This window comes from Bos indicus, chromosome 25 (genome assembly GCF_029378745.1).
Source record: "Bos indicus isolate NIAB-ARS_2022 breed Sahiwal x Tharparkar chromosome 25, NIAB-ARS_B.indTharparkar_mat_pri_1.0, whole genome shotgun sequence".
Lineage (NCBI taxonomy): Eukaryota > Metazoa > Chordata > Mammalia > Artiodactyla > Bovidae > Bos > Bos indicus.
The window spans coordinates 10896312-10916774 of record NC_091784.1 but is presented as its reverse complement, the minus strand read 5'-3'; the positions used below and the strand labels follow the sequence as shown (position 1 = coordinate 10916774).

At 56.2% G+C, this 20463-nt stretch overlaps 1 protein-coding gene across 6 annotated transcripts in view; it reads right to left on the bottom strand.

Annotated features, from left to right (window-relative positions):
* Positions 1-709: 709 nt before the first annotated feature.
* CLEC16A (C-type lectin domain containing 16A) overlaps positions 710-20463 on the bottom strand; it is a 234658-nt gene continuing 214904 nt past the window's right edge. For 5 of the 6 annotated variants that reach the window (XM_070779669.1, XM_070779667.1, XM_019987685.2 and 2 more), the window contains 2 exons: positions 14289-14450; positions 710-4206 (listed from right to left, as the gene is read on the bottom strand). In XM_070779669.1, the coding sequence (XP_070635770.1) occupies positions 3851-4206; positions 14289-14450 (518 nt within the window). In that variant the 3' untranslated portion in view covers positions 710-3850. Of the gene's footprint in view, positions 4207-7561; positions 7686-14288; positions 14451-20463 lie in introns of all 6 variants that reach the window. The other variant, XM_070779670.1, reaches the window with a different exon arrangement.

Genomic DNA, 20463 nt, shown 5'->3' with positions numbered 1-20463 from the left:
AGGGTCCAACCTCAGCCCTGGGCCTCGTGGGCAGGCTTTGGGGGAGGAATCTGGGCCTGCTGGGGAAGGGAGGCCTGCTGGCGGCCAGGGTCAGGCTGGCCACAGAGCAGGGGCCTCCACCTTCCGTCGGCATCGCCTCAACCCTTGGCACAAGTGGGGAGCCCCCTTAATGCCTTGCACTCAACTTGGGTTTTACCTTGAGGCCCAGAAGGTCCGGCTGTTTCTAGGCCAGCTTTGAGCTGGAGCGTCATAAGTCCTTAGGACAACCTGTGATGCCGCCTCTAGGGATTTCCAGAGCCCATGGTGCCTGGGAAAGGCGCTTCCCAGCACAACCTCACCTGCTGTCCTCGGTGGGGAGTCCAAGGTGCAGCGACATTGCACTGGGCCCCATGCTCAGCCTGCGAGGCAGGGCTGTCGCGAGCCCATTCTCTAGGTGTGGAAGCTGAGGCTCAGATGGAGTCCAGCAGCTGGTGGATGCTCCAGGCTCATGGCACCTGACCTGCCTGGGGTTGGGGGCTCCTTTCTGAGGTGTTCTGCCCGCCCCTCCTTTCGGGAACTGGGGGTACCTGGACAGGGTGGGGGCGGGGAGGACCCAGTGGCTGCACCCTATCCGGCAGCTCCAACAGGGCAGGGGGGTCAGATGGCCGAGAACCTTCCCCTCTGCCCGGCTGTGGCCTTCCCGCCACAGAGCCAAGGAGCAGCGGCCACATTCTTGGTAACGCTTTTTTTTTTTATTGCCAAATTCAAATTTACAAGGAAGTTCCAGTTTTCATTTCCACCCTTGTGTTCAGTACCCGCGAAGCATGAGTCACGCTGGCGAGAGCAGGTACTTCCCTGGAACGGTCCCGAGGCCCAGAAAGCATGGTTTCTCAATCCCGCTCCACCCCGGGACAAGAATTATTTACATATTTTCAACTCAGAGGAACATAAGGAACCCTTACAGTTTCTGCCCCCTGTCATCGTGACTACATTAAATATTTCTTATTTATTGCATCTAGAAAAGAAGGTGGGTGTCGGTCCTCACCGTGCCTCGCGCCTTTTGGACCAGTGCATCTCGAGACCTTAGGGAAATCTAATGTATGTCTGTAGAGAGGTGCATTCTGTCATTCACTCCCTGGTTGCAGGGCAGGTGTTTGGTGGTCGGGGGTGGGGGGGTGCGTGGCGAGCTGCCTTCTGCAGAGAGCAGCAAGCAGGGCAGGCCTGGAGGGGCAAGGGGGCACAGAGGGTCTGCTGGTGCCGCAGGACAATCAATACCCCCTCCCGGGTTGGGGGGGCACGTGGCTGTCTGACTTTGAGGCGCCCCTGCTGGCAAACCAGAAACACATGTGTGCTCCCTAACCACTTTCAAAGCTGATGTTTGGGGATGACCAGCTCTGCCCCTGACTTGGCAAACCCATCGGGCCTGATGTGGACTTGGGGAGGGTCTCTGGAGGGACAGGATGTGGAGATGGAGGGTGGGTGATCCGAGTCTGGTACCCACGTGTCATGGGGCCGTGGCCTCCGCCCACCCCAGGCTCACCAAGAATTCCTGGTTCTACCTCTCTCTGCCCCGGAGACCCAGTGCCTGCTCTCTGGAAGGGCCCCTCTGGAGGTGCCCCCACTGTTCGCTTTTCAAGGGTGCTCCTGAAGACACGGCTGTGCCCCGTGCTGCCAAGACAGTGGGGATCTGGCTGCCAACAGGCTGTGGGGGGCCTGGGACCAACCCTGCAAGCCGACCTGGGGAGAGGTCTGCCCCTGGGCCAGGCACGGGGTGGAAGCTTGGCCTGATCGCACCTTCTGCTCAACAGCCCACGGAGGCCGGTCTGCGTTCAGTTCTCCCACCTGGTGATGCTGCCCCGGGTCCTTCCGGGCGTGTGGTCCTCGCTGGCAGAGACCTTGCTCCTTTACAGCTTGAAAGGCTGGGTCCACCTGCCTGGGCTTCTTCCTCAGAATAATGCCACTGGCCTTTCCTCCTTTCTGCTGCTCCAAAATCGTTTCAAAAGCAGAAGTGGGGGGCTCCGGAGCGATCCTGCGCTTCATCCCAGCAGAGGCACCCGTGGGGTCCCCTCCCTGATAACACACACTTTCTCCATCCTTCTGTCCCCGCCGCCTGTCCTTTCCGGAGGGCTCTGCTGAAGGTCATGGCTTGGGTCTCCTTGCTGGGGCCTCTGGAATTTCTGCTGAAATGGCCTCCTGTCTGAGCTGGGCCTTTTCCCCTGATGGTGCTGGCTGGTCTCACCTGCCCAGGGGTTTCTGATGGCTGGAGAGACCTGTCCCGCAGATGCCACACCCCTTCCTTGGGGGAACCAGGTGTTTCCTTCAGGAGGCTGAATCTGGCCCAGGCAGGCCCTTCCTGATTGCAGCAGGAGGAGGAGGCGAGGGGGACGGGGTCCTCTAACAGGTGAGTTTGCGTAGCATCTTCTAAGGCCGCTTGACAACCCGGCCCGGCCAGTGCTGACACGGTAGGTGCTCACACTCTTGTGGGAACACGTGGAGGCCAGTTCTGCAAGGTCTGAACATCGATCAGCGAGGTGAGGGTCACTTGGCTGTGCATGGTTTGAGCAGAAAGAACATCTTGGGAGCTTTATTGGATATAGAGGAGACCTGGTCTGCACACGCCTAGCCCAAATGGAGAAGGAACCAGGGGTTTTCATTACAAAAGAAAAACAAACACAAACAAGCTTGCTTCTTTACAGCAGCAGCTGAGAGGAAGAGGGACAGAACCCAGGCTCCTAGGAGGTCATGTCCTCGCTGCTGGGCAGGGGCTGACCCTTGGGGCGTTCCTGCCTGTGGGCACCCACACAGCTGAGCAGCAGGCAACGGCCTTGGAGCACGGTTTCCATGACCTTTTCTTTCCATCAGAGCCTCAGAGGCCAGAGTCCCTGCAGTCCCACACAGTTCTTTGTTAGGAAGTAGAGAGGTGGTGACAACCGAAGGCCTTGCTGGAAAACCGTCCCGTTTGGTTTTAGTCCAGAAGGATGGGGAGTGGCCCTGAGCAGGGACCTGACCACAGTCCCCCTTTTCATGGAAAGATCCGGGTGATGCCCTGGGCTGCCACGGCAGAGAAACTTTTGGCCCTCTCAGCTCTGTTGTGTACCTGAGGATAGGTGTCTCTCCCTTATTTATGCTTAAACAATACTTTAAACTTTCCAGAAGAACTTCTACCATTCCACAGGCTCGCCGGGTTAGTGAGAAACAAAGAAGTCAGAATCCCTTAAGACAATGGAGAAGGCCGGACAGAAAAACTCTAAACCGCAAATCCTGGGAACTTCAAGGGAAAATGAAAACGAAATCTCTACAGGAATATTACACTTTTAACATGACATCAAACCTTAGGGCGGAGGACGTTTCTTTTTTTTTTGAACTTTTTAAATAGCTGTTTTTCATCTGCTGCCAAAAGCAGGAATAAATATTCCATGGAGGTGTTTATCGAAGTTCGCTTTTCTAGAAATTTCTACACGAAGTGACCACGTCCGCTGCTTCTCTGCACACTGGGGATGGTGGCAGAGGACCTCCAAGACAGCGGAAGGGCTGGCTGATGAGGCGAGTGCTGCTGATGGGTCCTGCCACCGCACCCCCACCCCCCGCCCCGGGGCTGAGGGCTCTGCGACCAGGAGCCCAGCCCCCTCCCTGAGGCGGCTGTAGGATGATCTGGGTTCGCTGGGCGCTGCCACTGGTCCCAGCCCGCTCTCAAAGAGGCGAGAAGTCAAAGGGGGATTAGAATCGGAGCAGAGGAGCGCAAGGGTGGTTTGAGGTGCTCCCTGGGGCCGAGAAGAACTGTGGATGTTCCCAGAAGGGGGTCAGCTGTTCCAGGTCCCTGCCAGCGGGGCCACACACACACACACACACACACACGTTGCAGGAGGCCGGTTCAGGGCTCTGTGGGGTCTGCTGGCTCTGGCTGCCCAGCCCCCGAGCTCAGGGCCTCTGTGCCCACCATGGCTGGCGAGGGCGGCGGCGGGATGCCGGTGAGGGCATGGAGGCTGTGGCGGTCGACGGGCGGGACGAGGGTCAGCGACTCCACGCTCAGCGTGTCTGCAGCGTCCTCGCAGAGCAGGGAGATGGTGGGCTGCTGGGCGGGGGTGAGGCTGGGCGACAGGGTGACGGTCTCCACGTCCGCACTCCTTGCCAGGCTCTTGCCGGGCCTGGACTCGGCTTCTGTTTCATTGACGATCACCAACTGGTCGGGGAGGTTAGGCTGAGGCTGCTCCGTGATCATGGGGTCATCTGGGCAAGGCGGGGAGAAGAAAGAGAGGCACGCTCAGCTCTGAGAGGCTCCGCTCGTGCTGGTACCCTCTGCTCCCATCTTGAATAAAGGCCCGGGGACGTGTGGGTGGGAGATGAAGTGTGTGGGGGAACCAGCTTGCCTCTCCTCCCTCCTTCTGGGGACCCACCTAGGTCTGGGGCAAGTCGGCCAAGGCCCAGGGTTACCCTGACTTGTGAAGCAAGGGACACATTTAGGGGCCTGTGCAGAGTGGATCCGGAAGCCCAGTTCCCTGTGCCAGGAAGCAGCCTAAACCGGCTCCGAGTATGAACTACCTGCCCGAGGAGAAATACATGTTTAGGGAGAGACGGGCTTGGGTGTGCTGATCACCGCAGGCCATTTCTCAGAGTCTATATTTGGTAACAGTGCCCAAGAGGGAACTCACTGCAATGTTAAAAAAAAAAAAAAAAAAAGAATTCTATAGAACTTTTTGGCTTTGCAAAACTAGAACAAGACTTCGGACTGTGGTTCTCTCGCCTGCTCCTGCTCTGAGTGCTGAGTTAGCACCCAGCAAGGGGCTGCGATCGCCAGGCCATTTCTATGCTGAGGGTTTCTCCCCTCTCCACCCCCATGCCAGGGCCACCGAGAGAAACCATGTCAGGAGGGAGAGGTGGCCCAAAGCGTTTATTTTTGGACCAGCAGTTTCTTTTTTTGGCGCTTTTTGAAATCCGTTGATTAGATTACAGGCGAATGGCTTATTTGCTTTTCAAAGAGGAATGGGGCTGGCAGAGACACCAGCTGGACTGGGGCTCCCTTGTGGGAAACATCTGCCAAGACTTCACGTGCCAGCGATCGGAAAACACAGATGAGAAGGCCGTGGGCATCTCGCTTGGAGGGCAAATCTCCCTTGTTACAGATCCTGGGGTCAACGGGGCTTTGAGCACACTGTGTGGAGAGGGGAGTCCAAAGGCACTCTGGGCCCTGGCATGATGGCAGACATTGTTTTTTGGTTCAGTGTGATTCCACTTAAGTGAGTGGTATTTTTTTTTTAAGTTAAGCCAAAACAAAACAGAACCGCAAACTGAACACAGAGCAAAAGAATGGAAAAACCAAGTGCAAAATAAAACCGAAGGGTGCACAGAATGGGAAGAAAGAGAGGAAAGAGGGTTCCCAGCGTGGAAAGAAAGCACAAGCAACAGATGGGGTTTCCCAAAGGACACATCGCTCCTTCCCAGAGGACCCCCACCCTGGGCACGGCGAGCTCAGAAAGGCCCCAGGTCACTTCTGCACAAGGTCCTTTTTCTTTTCTTTCTCCCCAACCCCCTCTTTTATTTTTTTTTAAGAGTAGGCCCACAGAATACCACTACATGGGGCTCTGGGATGGGGTGGTGTCGGTGGACACGGGTGAGCACTAGTGGAAAAAATGATTCAAGGTGCGATCTGAGCCCAGAAATTGCTGAGTAAACAACTCCACACGCTTTCTGGTTTCTCTGAATTTCAGTGAATTTGCTCCACTCAGTAAGGACGCCTGGTGGTGACGGGCTGATTTCAGGCCTTGGGCTCATGTTGGGACGTGGCGCGCCCTGAATGTGAGGCTCTGAGCGTGGGGCTCACCTGCTCTGGCAGCCTCGCCCCGCTTCACACGAGCGTGTCCAGGAACTTATTACAGAAGGACCCACGTGTGGGCTTAGCTACTGGCGAGGCAGTTTAGAGATGACTAACCAGCCAAACGGCACTTCTGTGCCATCTGGAGACAGAGCTTCGGAGCTCTTCCTTCACGTTTTCTGCAGAATTCTCCAGGAGAATTCCCTCTTTGCTCAGGTCTGCACTTGCACGCAGATTTTCAAGAGGCTGGCAAACCTCATTCCCTGAGTCCTGCCCGGGTTTCTGGTGGTGAGAACGATCAAGCGTGTGGAAAGGCTGCCGTTAAATATATTAGGAAACAAACCAACAGATAATGCAGTACACACAAAAGTGGCTTCTTTTTTAGGAAAAGAACAACTTTATTAAAAGGATCCATTTGTCCCCTGAGAAAAAGCTTCTTCCTATTTTTTTTTTAAACAAGAAAAATCACCTTTTCTTACCCATCGTCTACAACACTGTTCTTTGTTTCTATCTACCTATCGATCATCTTCTATCATCTATTTCCCACCTATCTATCTATATCTACCTACCGATTTTTAAACTAAGAGCTGCTTCCTGAATGTTAGCTACAAATGTATACATTCAGAGAAAATTTCTACATTCAAGGGAAAATTACCCAGGGAGGACACTGTTCCTGGTCAAGCACGGACCTGCAGTGGTCACTGTGGACCCTCTGGCCTCGCTTGCCTGCTGGTGTTTCTGAGTTCCGAGGGCACAGGTTCGGGCCTGACCCAGGAGACGAGTGGAGGCCGGAGCCTGAGGAGCCCGACGTCCAGTTCCCATGAGGGGCGCTCAGCCTCCCTGTGGTGCTGCCTCGAGTTGAAACCAAGGCAGCGGGTGCCCTGAGTCCCTGGTTGGCACCCTCGGAGGCTGATCCGCAGCTCCAGGGCTGACCCTTGTCGAGTGGGTGACAGTTTCCAATCAAGATGAGGATTTGACATGCTCAGGCTGGGGGCGGTGGGACTGAGCAACGTAGGGAAGAAAAGACAGCAAGTAGGAGGGCAAAGCTCAGGGGAGGCAGCTTTTAAATGCAAGAGAAGGCAAAGGCTCCTGTCTGCCCAGACGGAGGGCACGGGGCGGGGGGAACCCTAGGAGGAGCATCGCAGGAGGGTGGCAGTGACCACAGCCCACACACGGCCGCTATTTGGAGCTCTGATCACAAGAAGGGAAAATGGTGGAGTCATGTCCACCAGCGCGCTTACGAATGAAATGACTTGGCCTCCGGCTGGAATATGATGGAATCTACCACTTAGATATGAGCAAGGCTGAGGAGAGGGGGAGTGGGGTGGGGGTGGGGGGTGGGGAGGAAAAGGAAAAGAAAAAAAAGCAACTAGGTGACTTCTTTGTGGCTTTTTGCAAATTCTACTGCCTAGCCCTCATGGCCTAACTGGGGGGCCAGGGTGGGGGAAGGGGCTGGAAACCCCCTTAGCTCAGGGCTTGTGCCTAGCTAGGCTGGTGCGGTGTCTCATGGAGGGCAGTTTTTCCAGACTGCCCGGCTCTGCCTCACGGAGGAGCTGACCCAGCTGCACCCCCTGGGTCAAGGGCCAGGGGATTCGGTCCTCAGGTGGATTGAGGCCAGGAGGGGACCGGAGCTGAGGAAATGGCTCAGGTAGGTGGCTGGGGCTCCCCGTGCCCTCGTCCGGCGTTCTGGGGGTCTGTAGGAGTTGGAAATGCAGCGTGCAGGGCGGTGGCGGGGGGCGTCGAGGGCCCAGGAGGCTAACGGAGGAGACCTGCCTGCAGTGACCGAGCCAGAGGTGCCGTGACAGCTGCCGATCGAAGCACTAAACCCAGTGGCCGCCGTGACTGTCGGCCTCCGACAGGCTGAACACTCGCCGGCGTCCTTTCCTGCCACTCCTTACTAGAGGGAAACACAGCGACAGATCATAGAAAGCTTTTAACAACTGCACAGAGAAGGGGGACATGGAGGGGGACACAGAGAAGTGACGGACGCGAAGCATCGACGACAGCGGGGGGTGGGGGGCGGGGGCTGTGCTCCGGGGGGGCTGCTGACGCAGCCCCCATGCATGGGGGACACCCCACCCCACCCCACCCACCCCGGGAGAAGGTGGGGGCTAAGACGAGCTAAGAACCACATCGTCTGCTCGTGGGACTCAGGCAGGTAAAGACGGCAGAGGTCTGTCCTGTTGCGAAGGAAAGCCTCGGGGTGGTCAGCGACACCTGGTCTCGGTGATGGAGGAACAGAACTGCCTGTGCGTTAAGATGAAAACCCTGCATCCCTGGGCCCATCTGAGGAGGGAAGGGTGTGTGGTTGGGGCATCAGAATTGATACAGTTAGAGAAACAAGTGGATTTCTGACCCCCACTGACAAGGCAGCCCCTGAAGACACCAGCAGAGCCTCCCACGACCCCTCCCAGACAACCCCTCCCCAGCCACGAGGTGACGCTCCACCGGCCGCTGCGCTCTGCAATCCGCACCTTTGAAACCAAGACTGAACCACAGCAGCAAGATCTGAGGGCAGGCGCCAAGTGGCCAGGGGGTGGGTGCTAATCGGCTGCAACAGAAGTGTTAGGCGCATCTCCTTGGGGAGGAACCAACCGCCGGCCCCCTCTGAGACAAACTCACACTGGGGCCAAGCTTACGATGAATGCCACGGAGCACAACAAGGCGAACGGATGGAACTGCTGGCTTAAAAGGGGTTAAAATGGCACATGTGATGTTAGGTGTGTTTTACCACACTTAAAATTAATGTCACGGAGAACACTGGGGAGAAGAGGGAAGACATTTGACTTGGGGTTTTGTCCAAGAGTCCTGCCCGCCTGTGGTGCCGGACGTCGGTGACACACAGGTCGGCCCTGAGCTGTCTGGCGCTCAGTCGGCCAAGTGGGACCACCTGGGTGCTTGGGGCTGAAGGTCGCAGGTTCAGACAATTGTCTCAGGGAGCAGGTGAGGACGGGGAGGGAGGGACTGGGACAGGCGTCCACCAGGAGCCAAGCTTGCTCTTCCTTCTTCCTATAAACCCTCGGGGAAGAGTCAGAGGGACCCCAGCTCAGAATTCCCTGGGCCTGAAGATGGACACTGGAAAGAGTGGCCTTGACCTTCAGTCTGACTTCGTTTCTTAACAAAAAATTTTCCACCCTCCTCCTCAAAGTCACTCACCCAGAACACAGGTGAAACACAACGGACTGAAGGTTGGAGGCAGAGTGGCTGTTTGAGGAACTTGGTGCGGGTCACAGAGCTCTTAGCGGAGGCTTTCCTACTAGAATCGCACAGTGCGTGCATGTGTGTGCATGTGTGTGTGTGTGCACGTGAGCACACGCATGGGCATAACCCAGAAAATACTTCTAAAGTGTTCCTACTGATCCCACATTTGGTTCTAAAATTGGGTCTATTCTCTCTTTCCCGCCATGTTTTCTTCAATCTCAAAACCATGAAATGTTTAAGGAAAAAAAACCTCCTCATTCCAAACCCGTGATTTTCTCCCTGGAGAACGAGCCGCGGCCCACGAGGCTGTCTATGCCGGAAGAGCCGGCGTCAAGAGGCCGGGTGCCTGGACACCTCTGCAGCACAGGGTGCCTGCCTGGAAAGACCTGAGGATCCCAGAAAACTGTCTTTAAAGGACAGTGGGAACAGGTGGACCCATGAATCAGGTGTTGAAACCAAACAATAAAAGCCCCCCGGGGCCCAGCTTTAACAGATAAATAATTCACAATGAGAATAAAATCCCCGTGCCCCCAGCTCTTTCTGCTTGGCTCCTGCGGTTACCACAGAATTCAGTTTTGACCTCTCCTTCAGTCTGGGGGCTTCCCTGGTGGCTCAGACAGTAGAGAATCCACCTGCAATGCAGGAGACCACGGTTTGATCCCTGGGTTGGGAAGATGCCCCTGGAGAATTCCATGGACAGAGGAGCCCGGTGGGCTACAGTCAATGGGGTTGCAAAGAGTCAGACATGACTGAGGGAATACGCTTTCACTTTCACTTCAGCCTGGGGTATCTCTTGGTCCTGATTTGAGGGCCTTCACTTGTTAAGAAGCCACTCACGAGTGTCCACGATCTGTCTTTGGTATGTGAAGGAGACCCAGAAGCAGGTGTTCCCTGCACAGAAGGATATCTGTGGGCCCCTGGCAAACTGGTGACCTGTCTAGTCGGGTCCCTTCCCCCTTCTGGTGATGGTCCCTCTGCCTGTGCGGGCCTGAAGCTGGGGCCTTGGCCCTGATAAGCGTGGAGGCTGTTTCTTGGAGACAGACCAGCCCTCGGGTCTGTATTTGCAAGAATGGAATTGATAGGTAGACCCCAGAGAGGTGGGGGCAAGGAATGGACTTGTCACCAGCCAGATTCTGGACTGGGCCTTGGGGAACTGACCCAAAGGCCACCTTCTCCAGGGAGCCCTCTAGTCAGCCCCTCATTCTTGGGCTTTCGCCCCCAGTGATGCCTCCTCTGGGAGGCTTCGGCCCTGCCCACGGGCCCCAGCTCATAGTTTAAAAATGGACACTTATCTGCATGGTCCTCTTGACAGACTTAGCCTCCCTGCCAGCTTATACATTTCAGGCTTTAGGGCCTGTGCACAGTAGCTACTCAACAAAAATCTGTTTGTTTGCAAACAGGGACCGTGGCTAGGGTAGGGTGCCAAGGCTGAGGTAGTCAGAGGCAGACAGAAGAGCCTCTTGGGCAGGGTGTGGGAGCTGGGTTGCTGGAGAGACCCTACTGAGCTCAGTCTGATGCCCACGTGACTGAAGGCCCCATGGGAAGCTGAGGAAATTCATGTTTGGGATAAACATGGGCCTCTTTCAAACCCATGAAATGCAAGGTAGGAAACGCAAGGTCCCTTGGGCTGGACCAAGGGTGGAGGTGGGAAGCACAATGGAGCGTCAAGAGAGTTTCACGCCCTTCTCTGGGGGTGAACCCATGGCTGAGGACCCGTGGCCATCTGGGGTCTGTTTGTGGCTGACTGGGGGGCCCCTGGGCTCCCCCAATGCAGGAGCTGCGCAGTGACCTGGGCCTCTGTGAGCAGGCCGAGGCTCCTTGTCTGGCTCCAGAGCAACGGCGAGCTTCGGAAGGGGAGATGCCTGCACGTCACTGGCAGTCTCCAGCCAGGAGTGGGACCAATGCCCGGGTCTCAGGGGCGCCCCCTGGAGGCACCGGGGACAGACGCAGGGAGGCAGCGAGGCGTGCAGGGTCATCTCTGCGCGTGGGGCAGGGCTCTGGACCTTGGAGGCTGGGTTCCTATCTGGGCCCCCTGCTACCAGCTGCAGCATCCTGGCCAAGCTGTGAGACCCCTCCGAGCCTCTGTGGCTTTCAGCTGCTCAGTGTGAGGCAGAGGGTGGCAGAATTCAATGGGCGGGTGTCTGTAAAGTGCTTGTGAGCTGCACGCCTGACACGTGGATTTGGGGAGCAGCGTCTACTGGGGTGCCCTGTGGAGGGGGCACACCCGGAGGGCTCGGCAGTGGGGGCCCGGCCACACTGATGGCTGATAGTGTGAAGGTCATCTCCGCTTTTCATGGACGGAAGTGAAAGTGTTAGTCGCTCAGTAGTGTCTGACTCTTTGTGACCCCATGGACTGCAGCCCAGCCTGCCGGGCTCCTCTGTCCATGGGATTCTCCCGGCAAGAACACTGGAGTGGGTAGCCACGCCCTTCCCTTCTCCAGGGGATCTCCCATTTCCTTTTCCAGGGAATCTTCCTGACCCAGGGATTGAACCTGGGTCTCCTGCATTGGCAGGTGGATTCTTTACTGTCTGACCCACACAATTCCAGGTTTCAACCCCACGGGTCAGAGAAAAAGAACACTGGGTTCATCTCCTAGTGGACAGCATCTCCTGAGTGCATTTGTGACCAAGCCCTGACACGCACAGTGTGGCTTCAAGAGCACAGAAGCCCTGGAGTTTGCTAATTTCAGCTGCAGAGGGCCTGGCAGCTGCTCTCCACCCTGGGAACTTCCTGGACTCAGAAGGCTCAAAAACATACAATGCTTCTGATCCAGCACTGTGCCGTCAAAACCCACTTTGGGACAAGTGGCCCCTGCAGCTGGGCTGCTGCTGTTTGCTGTCCAGGCTGGATGGGGTACGGGGTGAGGTCCTGGCCAGAGCTCCTGTCCAGCTGACCCTGCAGGGGACAGTCTGATGACTTCCAAATCAGAAGCCTGAACACTGGGCCACCACCTGGGTGGACATCTAACCAGGACACGGGAAGAAGGGCACCTGTCCCAATATAACCCTCCCCTCTTCTTTCATCTAGCAAGGCTGGGTAGGACCCCAGGCAGAGGCTGGCATCATTTGGGTAGATCTGTCCCTCCAGGGAACACGGAAACCCCATGGGCTGTTTTCTGGATGGACCTGGTGGCTGAAGGCTGGCCTGGAGGTTTGGCATCAAGAGGAAGTGACCAGAGATCCTCCTGGGGCCTGCCGCTCCAACCCTGGGGCACCCTCTCCTTGCAGCGATCAACAGCCGGCTCCTCAGTTGAGAGGGAAGCACCAGCCGCCCCACGGGCCGGCCCTGCATTGGGAGGTAAGTTATTTCAGTGTCTGCAGGGATCTGGGCGGGCAGGCTGGGCCCCAGGCTTTTACTGTCAGGCAGCATAAAAAATGGGGCCTCCAACGCCTGCCCCTGCAGGCCTGCCGGGGACACACGGATCGGGAGCAGACAGCCGGGGGCTGAACATCACTCATCTACCTGACAATGGGCTAACAGCCCCCGCGTTTCGGAGATGAGCAGACGTGTCACTGGCACCGAGCAGGGGATGGTGGGGGCGGGGATGGAGGCCAAGAACAAAGAAACCAGCACAAAGCGCAAGGTGGGCATGGTGCAGAGCCCCAGGGCCACACTCGGCTGGACCTCTGTACACCCAGGCCCGACTTTGATAGTGTGGTTCTCTCCTGGCTTCCGTCGGAGGCAAAGAAGTGTATGGCTCTTTGGTTTGTTTAGCTGTCGGCTGTGCCTCCTTAAACGCGAGAGGAAGGTGTAACAGTGGCACCAGAAGAGACCTTTCACCCAGAATGCAACTGGAAGTGTGTGTGTGGGTGCACGCCACACAGACACAGAGCCGTGCACACGCCAGAGCATGCGGGCACACACGTGGCACGTCAACACACAACCCTGCCCTTGGGCCCTCAAAGCCAGCACGAGCCCAGGCTTCAGGGGAGGCTGAGGGCTGTCCTTGGCTTCTGAGAATGCTCTGTCTGGATTTCCCAGCTACGGGCCTGGGAACGGCAGCAGCAACTGCCTGGACACGCAGCCAACCTTCAGTCGGGCTCAGAATAGCTCAGCAAGGGCGGTCGTCTCTCCCCGGGGCTGGGGCAGGGAGGGGAGCAGGTGCTGAGTCTAAGGGGGCTCTAAGTGAGGTGGCTTGAGGGTGACCTTGCTGCTGGGGCCCTCATGAATGTCCATCAGAGATGGAGGTAATGGATGCTCGCGGGAGAGGGGGCGGGGGTGCCCTGACCCACAGGCATGGAGACCAGGCGCGGTTAACCCTTTGCTGAGAACAGTGGAAGCTGAAAACTCTGGACAAGAGGGGTCGGGGCCAAGGGGATCTCTGCCTCTGGTGTTGAGTGGCTGGTGGCCCGGGGCCCTCAATTTCCTGGCACCATGGTGGCTTCCACCTTGGCACTCTGCTTTTGTCAAGACCCATCAATCCATCAGTCAACAAGGGTGTGCACAGGTGTCCCTGAAATAACAATGGGTGGGGGCTCTGGAGGGGACCCCGCAGGAACAGGGAATGACACTGAGGGTCCCGAGATGGGGGTGCAGACCAGAGTTATGGAGGTCCCCCAAATCAGAGACGTCTGGGGCCTCCAGACCCTTGGGTCACCCGCCGAAGTGTGAAGCAGCAGGCAGGCGTGAGGCCCTGCTCCTCTGGCTGCACTCAGGGGCCGTGGTGCTCAGGAAACAAGCCTGGCATCTTCATTTCTGGGATCTTATGCACTGCAGCCAGGGGCTCACGTGTGAGGGGCTCAGAGAGCTGGGCAGACCACGTGCGTCTCACCCCAGGCTCCTTGCACACAGGATCTCTCTGCGCCACACCTGTGCTTGTGTCAGTTATAGGAGGGCAAGAGGCTCCCAAACTCCCAAAAAGGCCGGCAAGAGGCACCCCCTGGTCACAGACGAGTGGACGGCCCCAAACATTTAAAGAGGAAATTCGTATGTTATGGAGGGGAAAAAAAAATTAGCAGAGACACAATTCTTTTGCCAGAGTTCAAAGCATCACATCTGGGAGACCCGTCCTCGTGACACCTACGACCCTGGAGGTGACAGTGGGATGAATTGAGGCTGGGTCTCCCACTGTCCACCCCTCCAGCTCTGCAGCCTGTGGGCCAGCCCGTGAAGAGAGCCATTCTTCCCCCGGTGGGGGCCGAGCCAGCCAGCCACCCCCAATGGCACGCTGGAGTGGATGCAGAACCCCGAGAGGCAGAGTCCCCAGACACAGTGGCAAGGGGCAGCCAGGGCCTCAGGTGAAGGGGTCACAGCGTTTCCTCAAGTCCCCCCCACCGCACCGTGTCCCGCGGCCAATACCTGCGGGGCTCTGGGCGGCCGACGGGGTGGACGATGAGCTGGCGCCTCCGGAGTCGCAGTGGCTGGTGCTCCCGCTGCCGCTGGGGCTCCCGCTGGCCGACGGCGAGGGCGAGGACAGCGAGGACGAGCTGTGCTGGTTTATGCACTGGGCCACGGCGAAGCCTGCAAGGCAAGGCGGGAAGCTGTGACCCAGCGGGGCCGCTGGCCGGCCTGGACAGAGGGTGCCGCCTCCCCAGAGACTGTGTGTGAGGCCACAGGTTGGGGTCGGAAGCCCCTGCCTCGAAGAGGAGGGCTAACTGACCCCAAGCCAGCTCCTTCAGTCTGGGTCTGCTCCCTAGAATTAGCTGAACTCGCCGGGCACCGGACGGGCCTGACACACTTCGACGTTATTTCGTGGGAAAGGGTGCAGACAGCCATAGAGCCCAGAGTGCGTGTGTGTGGGGAGACGCTGAGCCATAAATCAGTGCCTGATGCTGGCTTAGCATCGTGCCAGCTGCACCCTTGAAGGGGACAACGCAGCCTCGGGGCTCAGAGGCGTCCTGGTGACACTCACAGATGGACACGGGACACCCTTGCCACCAAACCGCGGGGCCTCTGCTCACGTGGCTGAGTCCTGCCAGAGGCAGGGCGCCCAATCCGAGCTCTGAAGCCACCCTGGGCGGGAGGGGAGACCCTGAAGATGCACCCTGCCAGGGACTCGGCTCTGCCCTGGCAGGTCTGGCGTAAAGTTTGGTGCATGAGGGACGCAAGTTCTGGTGAAAAGCGGGCAATTACAGTTTGGCTTGGCCCTCTGAGCAACTCTGGGGTTGAGGATGGGGCTGTGGCCTGCCCAGCCCGAGGAAGTGGAAGAGCCCCAGTTTGGAGACTCGCAGACCCTGGCAAGCCCTGCCTGTCTCAGCGCCAGGACGTGCACCCAGCGTCTATCCCAGCTGCAAGCTCGAGGGGCGTGGGTCACCGACCTCTCCCCACCTGGCTGCTGCGGGGAGAATGACCACCCAGCCTGCTTGGCCCTGGGTGCTGGGCACGTGGTGGGAGCGGGCTATTCCGAACAAGCCGCCCCGGAGCGCCCGGAAGGGGACTCCTGACCCCTGTACAGCCTGCTTTTCTAAAGGGCGTGGCTCCTGATCTTATCCACGAACCGCCCGGGAAGCTCCCACGGAACAGACTCCTCGTGGACGCTCCTGGGAGCCCAGGCAGGCTGTGCTGGTTGCTGCTGCAGCCCCCCGGGAGCTCTGTGCCCCTGCTTCTGCACCAAGTTGGGGTGGGGATGCGGACAGGGCCTTCTCCCCACTGACAGCGGGGACCCTGACCCTCCTGGCCAGTCACATCAAGCCTCCCCAGCCTGAGTGCACTCCTCCTGGCTCTAAGCCTTATGCTCGCCCACCACCAGCGCCCACTGACACTTCTCCCAGCAGGTTCTCCAGGCCTGACCGGGCCTTGCTCAGAACTCAGGCACGTGTCCCGCAGGGGTCCGAGAACGGGGGCCATCTGACTGGTCAGGCAAGGTTGACTGGAATATGGCCGGGCCCTTTGCGTACATTCTGCCCGAGGCTGCTCGCAAGCTACGGTGGCAATGCCGAGTCACTGCAAGAGGGGCCGCCAGCGGGGACCCCAAAAGCCTGAAATGCTTTGCTCCCCTTCCCTGGATGGGAACAGCGGGCACGGCCTGGGAGAGGGTGGGGGCACCAGGGAAGCCTGGGCTCCATCTTGGCCCACTTGCTTGCCCGCCGGGGGCCTTGGCCAGTCTCCCCACTTCTCGGAGCCTCCTTGCCTCCACACCCTGGTGGGCAGGTCTGGGTGGAGCAGGGGGGTGGGAGGGGGGTGAGGGAGTTTGCTCTGTTTCCACCTCAGGACTTGGGGGAACCCACACCCGGCTGTCCCGGAGGAGCAGCTCTTTTGTACTGATGTTTGTATAAAATTATTTTTGTCTGAGGATCAAAAGCTGGGTCTATTTATACCCCCAGCGATGTGATGGCATGCGGATGTGAAGCCTGGAGTGGGTGTGGTGGGTAAGCTCCCCGCCCCCCCCACTCCACCACGGAGCAGGGCAGGACTTCGCAGGAAGAGGCATGGGGTGATGGATTGTGTGCAGTGCTGGTGGCTAGGGAGGTGGGGGCTGGGGCCGCAGCTTAACTACGGCCAACGTCAAGGCAAATCCAGACAGGAGTCAGGAAGATTCCTGGGGGTGGGGAGGGGTGTGGGCAGCCACAGCTCCACAGAACCAGCTTAACAGTGGCTGACTTCTTAATCACTTCAAGCAGTAAACCCCCAAGTATACAAGCTGTTTGCTTGCCTCAAAAATGAATCACTCCCTAACAAATCAAAATGTCAGGATGGCTTTCCCCGAGCAGCTTATTTATCAGAATGGTGAATGGAGGGGGCCCGAGAGTATGGGCACTGAGCTGAGGGTAAGCTGATGCTGTTACGCTCTGGACAATGCCCCAGCCTGGATGGTTTGGCGGTCACCAAGGCGGTCACCTACCCCTTCTCTTAAGACACGTGTCTTCTCTCTCAAGCTCTTTAAAGCCCGGATTTATTATGGTAAAATATGTGGGGTGGAGTGTGTGGGGGAGCCAAAGAGACGCTGAGACTGCGGTCAGGATAGCAAAGTTCCTTCATGTAGGGAACAGATTAGGGGTCAAGCCTTAGACGGACAAAAAATATGGTGCACCTCCGGTAGGTGCTAAGAGTTAGAGAAAAAAGAAACCCCGCCAACTGCCGAAAACATCCATTCGCGGGTCTAGCTGAGTGGAGGCAACTGAAGGCATCTTTCCCTCATCTGCTGCTATAAAAATCCAGCTCCTTTCCTTCCATGGCACAGGGACCCAGAAAGCTTCAGCGATGTTTTCTGTTTGTTTGTTTGCTTTTTAGCTCAGTGCCCAGACTCCCTCTGCAATTTCCTGGGGCTCCTCCCCAAATCAAGCTGGCAACACTTTGAGAGCCGGTTTGACCAAGGGCTCAGCAGAGAACTCAGGGAAAGCGCCTGCAGTCGGGGCTCTGGGCCTCCCGCTCTTGCTTCATCCTGTTCTCGATGAACTAGCTTTGCCGGGAGTGCCAACGGACTCTCTGGACGCGAGTTAAACACACATGGGCTGCCAAGTATTTGCAAACTCACAGATGCACCAGAGATCATGGGACCAGGGCATGGGCAAACAGGCCTCTGTAAAAGCTCCTCCAGCAGATAAAGTTCTTGGCCCTTCCTGAGACGGTCTCAAGAAAAGCCTGTGAGATGTGAATGGAAAGGTCATATGGACCTTCATACCATGTGGCTGATCCCACCTTTAGAAATTGACGCTGTGAAGGCACCGTGGGTGGGTGCATGGATATTCAAAGCATTGGTGCATGTGACACGGAACTGGTGACATCTGAAGCATGCAACAATTAGACAAAAACCAAATAAATCCTCCTACGCCCAGATGATGAAATCCTTGGCGGCTGTCAAACATGCTGGTATAAAAGAAGATGAAATGTGGAGGGAAACGCTCAAGACATAGTAAATAAAAGAAGGTTTGAAAAAACATGTCCCATCTGCTCCCACTGTTGTAAAAAATAAATAAATAAAAGGTTAAAAAAAAAAAGATCTGCCTTCCAATGTAGGGGACATGGGTTTGATCCCTGGTCTGGGAAGGGAAAAAACTAAGATCATGGCATCTAGTCCCATCACTTTAGGGCAAATAGAAGGGGAAAAAGTGGAAATAGTGACAGATTTTACTTTCTTGGGCTCCAAAATCACTGCAGATGGTGACTGTAGCCATGAAATTAAAAGATGCTTGCTCCCTGGAAGAAAAGCTATGACAAAGCTAGACAGCATATTAGAAAGCAGAGACATCACTTTATGGATGAAGGTCCAGATAGTCAAAGCTATGGTTTTTCCAGTAGTCATGCACAGATGTGAAAGTTGGACCATAAAAAAGGCTGAGTGCCGAAGAATTGATGCTTTGGAATTGTAGTGCTAGAGAAGGCTCTTGAGAGTCCCTTTGATTGAAAGAAGATCAAACCAGTCATTCCTAAAGGAAATCAACCCTGAATATTCATCGGAAGGACTGATGCTGATGCTGAAGCTCCACTACTTTGGCCACCTGATGGGAAGAGCCAACTCATTGGAAAAGACCCTGATGCTGGGAAAGACTGAGGACAGGAGGAAAAGGGGATGACAGAGGATGAGATGGTTGGATCTCACCTGATCTCATCCACGTTTGGATGGATGGCATCACCAACTCAATGGACATGAGTCTGAGCAAACGCCGGGAGATAGTGAAGGACAGGGAAGCCTGGTGTGCTGCAGTCCAGCGGGTCAAAAAGAGTTGGACACGACTGAGGGACTGAGCAACAACAACTGGGAAGATTCCACATGCCACGGAGCAACTAAGCCCAGGAGCTGCAACTAGAGAAAGCCCTCGCAAAGCAACGAAGATGTAGTGCAGCCAAAAATTTAAAAAAAAAAAAAGACTTTCCTCATTAAAAAAAAAAATTTGCTGCCAATTCATCTCAAACTTTTCACACACACACACAAAATCCAGGCTCTGTCTCTCTCCTTGTACGGAAAAAAAGTGTTAGTTGCTCAGTCATGTCGGACCGACTCTTTGCAACCCCATGGACTGTAGCCTGCCAGGCTTCTCCATCCATGGGATTTTCTGGGCAAGCACACTGCAATGGGTTGCCATTTCCTTCTCCAGGGGATCTTCTGACCCAGGGATTGAACCCGGGTCTCCAACATTGCAGGCACACTCTTTACCAACTGACTCCCCACAGAAGCCCTCTCCTTGTACCGGGAGAAAAGCAAACAGACTGGAGTGGAAGTCGTGGGAGCACCGGGTGGTTTACTAGGGTGAGTTTTACTTTAATTTTTTTGTGCTTGTCTGAATTTTCCAGGACTTCTACCACATTCAGCATTTTAAACCAGAAAAAGAGGGGAAGGATGAAGGAAGGCACCCGGGCAGGTGGACACTGCTGGGTCCCTAACATAGACCTTCGTTCTGTTCTGGCCTCCGGAGCTCTCTCTCCCGGAATCACTAAGAACCTGCGCAAAGCTGGGGCCAGACGCGATGCTCCAGAGCAGGCGGGACAATGGTGAAACGCATTCCCCGCTTTCCAGGAGCCCCGGGCTTTACAGGGTCAGGCCAGGGTCTTCCTGCTGTCCTTGGGCCCTGTTCTGACAGTTATTCTGGGAAGATGAACTCATGAGTAACTCTCTGGCGTTTGTCAAGCACACACAAAAAATACCACGAGAAGGTCAGTCTATTTTAAGTACGCTGATAGAGGGAGGGCTGGTCTGCAGGTCAGGACCCCTCAGGATCTCGGACGGGCCCCCCCATTCTCTGTGGGTCTGTATGTTTTTATGAGAAACACAGTACAGTGAGTGAGGCTCTCTGCACTTAAATGGTCAGTTTTCTTTTTCCCTATAAATTGGAATTTGATTTGAGTCCCACAGCCTTTTGCGGACGTGGGGAAAGCGGAAGAGACTGAAAAGGGCACCCTGAGTACATGTTGTGCGCCACTGTCGTTGACAAACCTGGACAGCATAGTAAAAAGCAGAGACATCACTTTGCCGACAAAGGTCCAGATAGTCAAAGCTATGTCCAGTAGTCACGCACGGATGTGACAGCTGGATCATAAAGAAGGCTGAGCATCAGAGAGTTGATGCTTTCGAATTGATGAGGATGAGATGGTTGGATGGCATCACTGACTCAATCAACGTGAATCTGAGCAAACTCTGGGAGATGGTGAAGGACAGGGAAGGCTGGTGTGCTGCAGTCCCTGGGGTTGCAAAGAGTCGGACACGGCCGAGTGACTGAACAACAATGCTGTTGCCTTTGGGTGGAACACCCACTAAGCTTTCCCCGTGAGAGCAAGGTTGCCACAGAAGGCAGCGTCCAGCGCTAGCCAAATGCAGCCCAGAAGCCTGCAGGTATGTTTGGCTTTGCTCACATCTCGTTTGTGCTTTGCTTGATTTAGGCACTACCATTCATACATTGGGAGATTCTACATACAAGTCTGGGTTTCTGGCTTCTTAAAAAACAACGACCTGGCATCACTGGGCCCTATTCTCACGTGGCAGCAACTGGAAGAAGTGAGCAGTTCCCTTCCCCTCCCTAACTTGCCTGGTGCTCGTAGGCATTTTAGTTACAAATCTCTGCTCTTTATCTTTGGATTCTTGGTCGAATCCATGGGACTT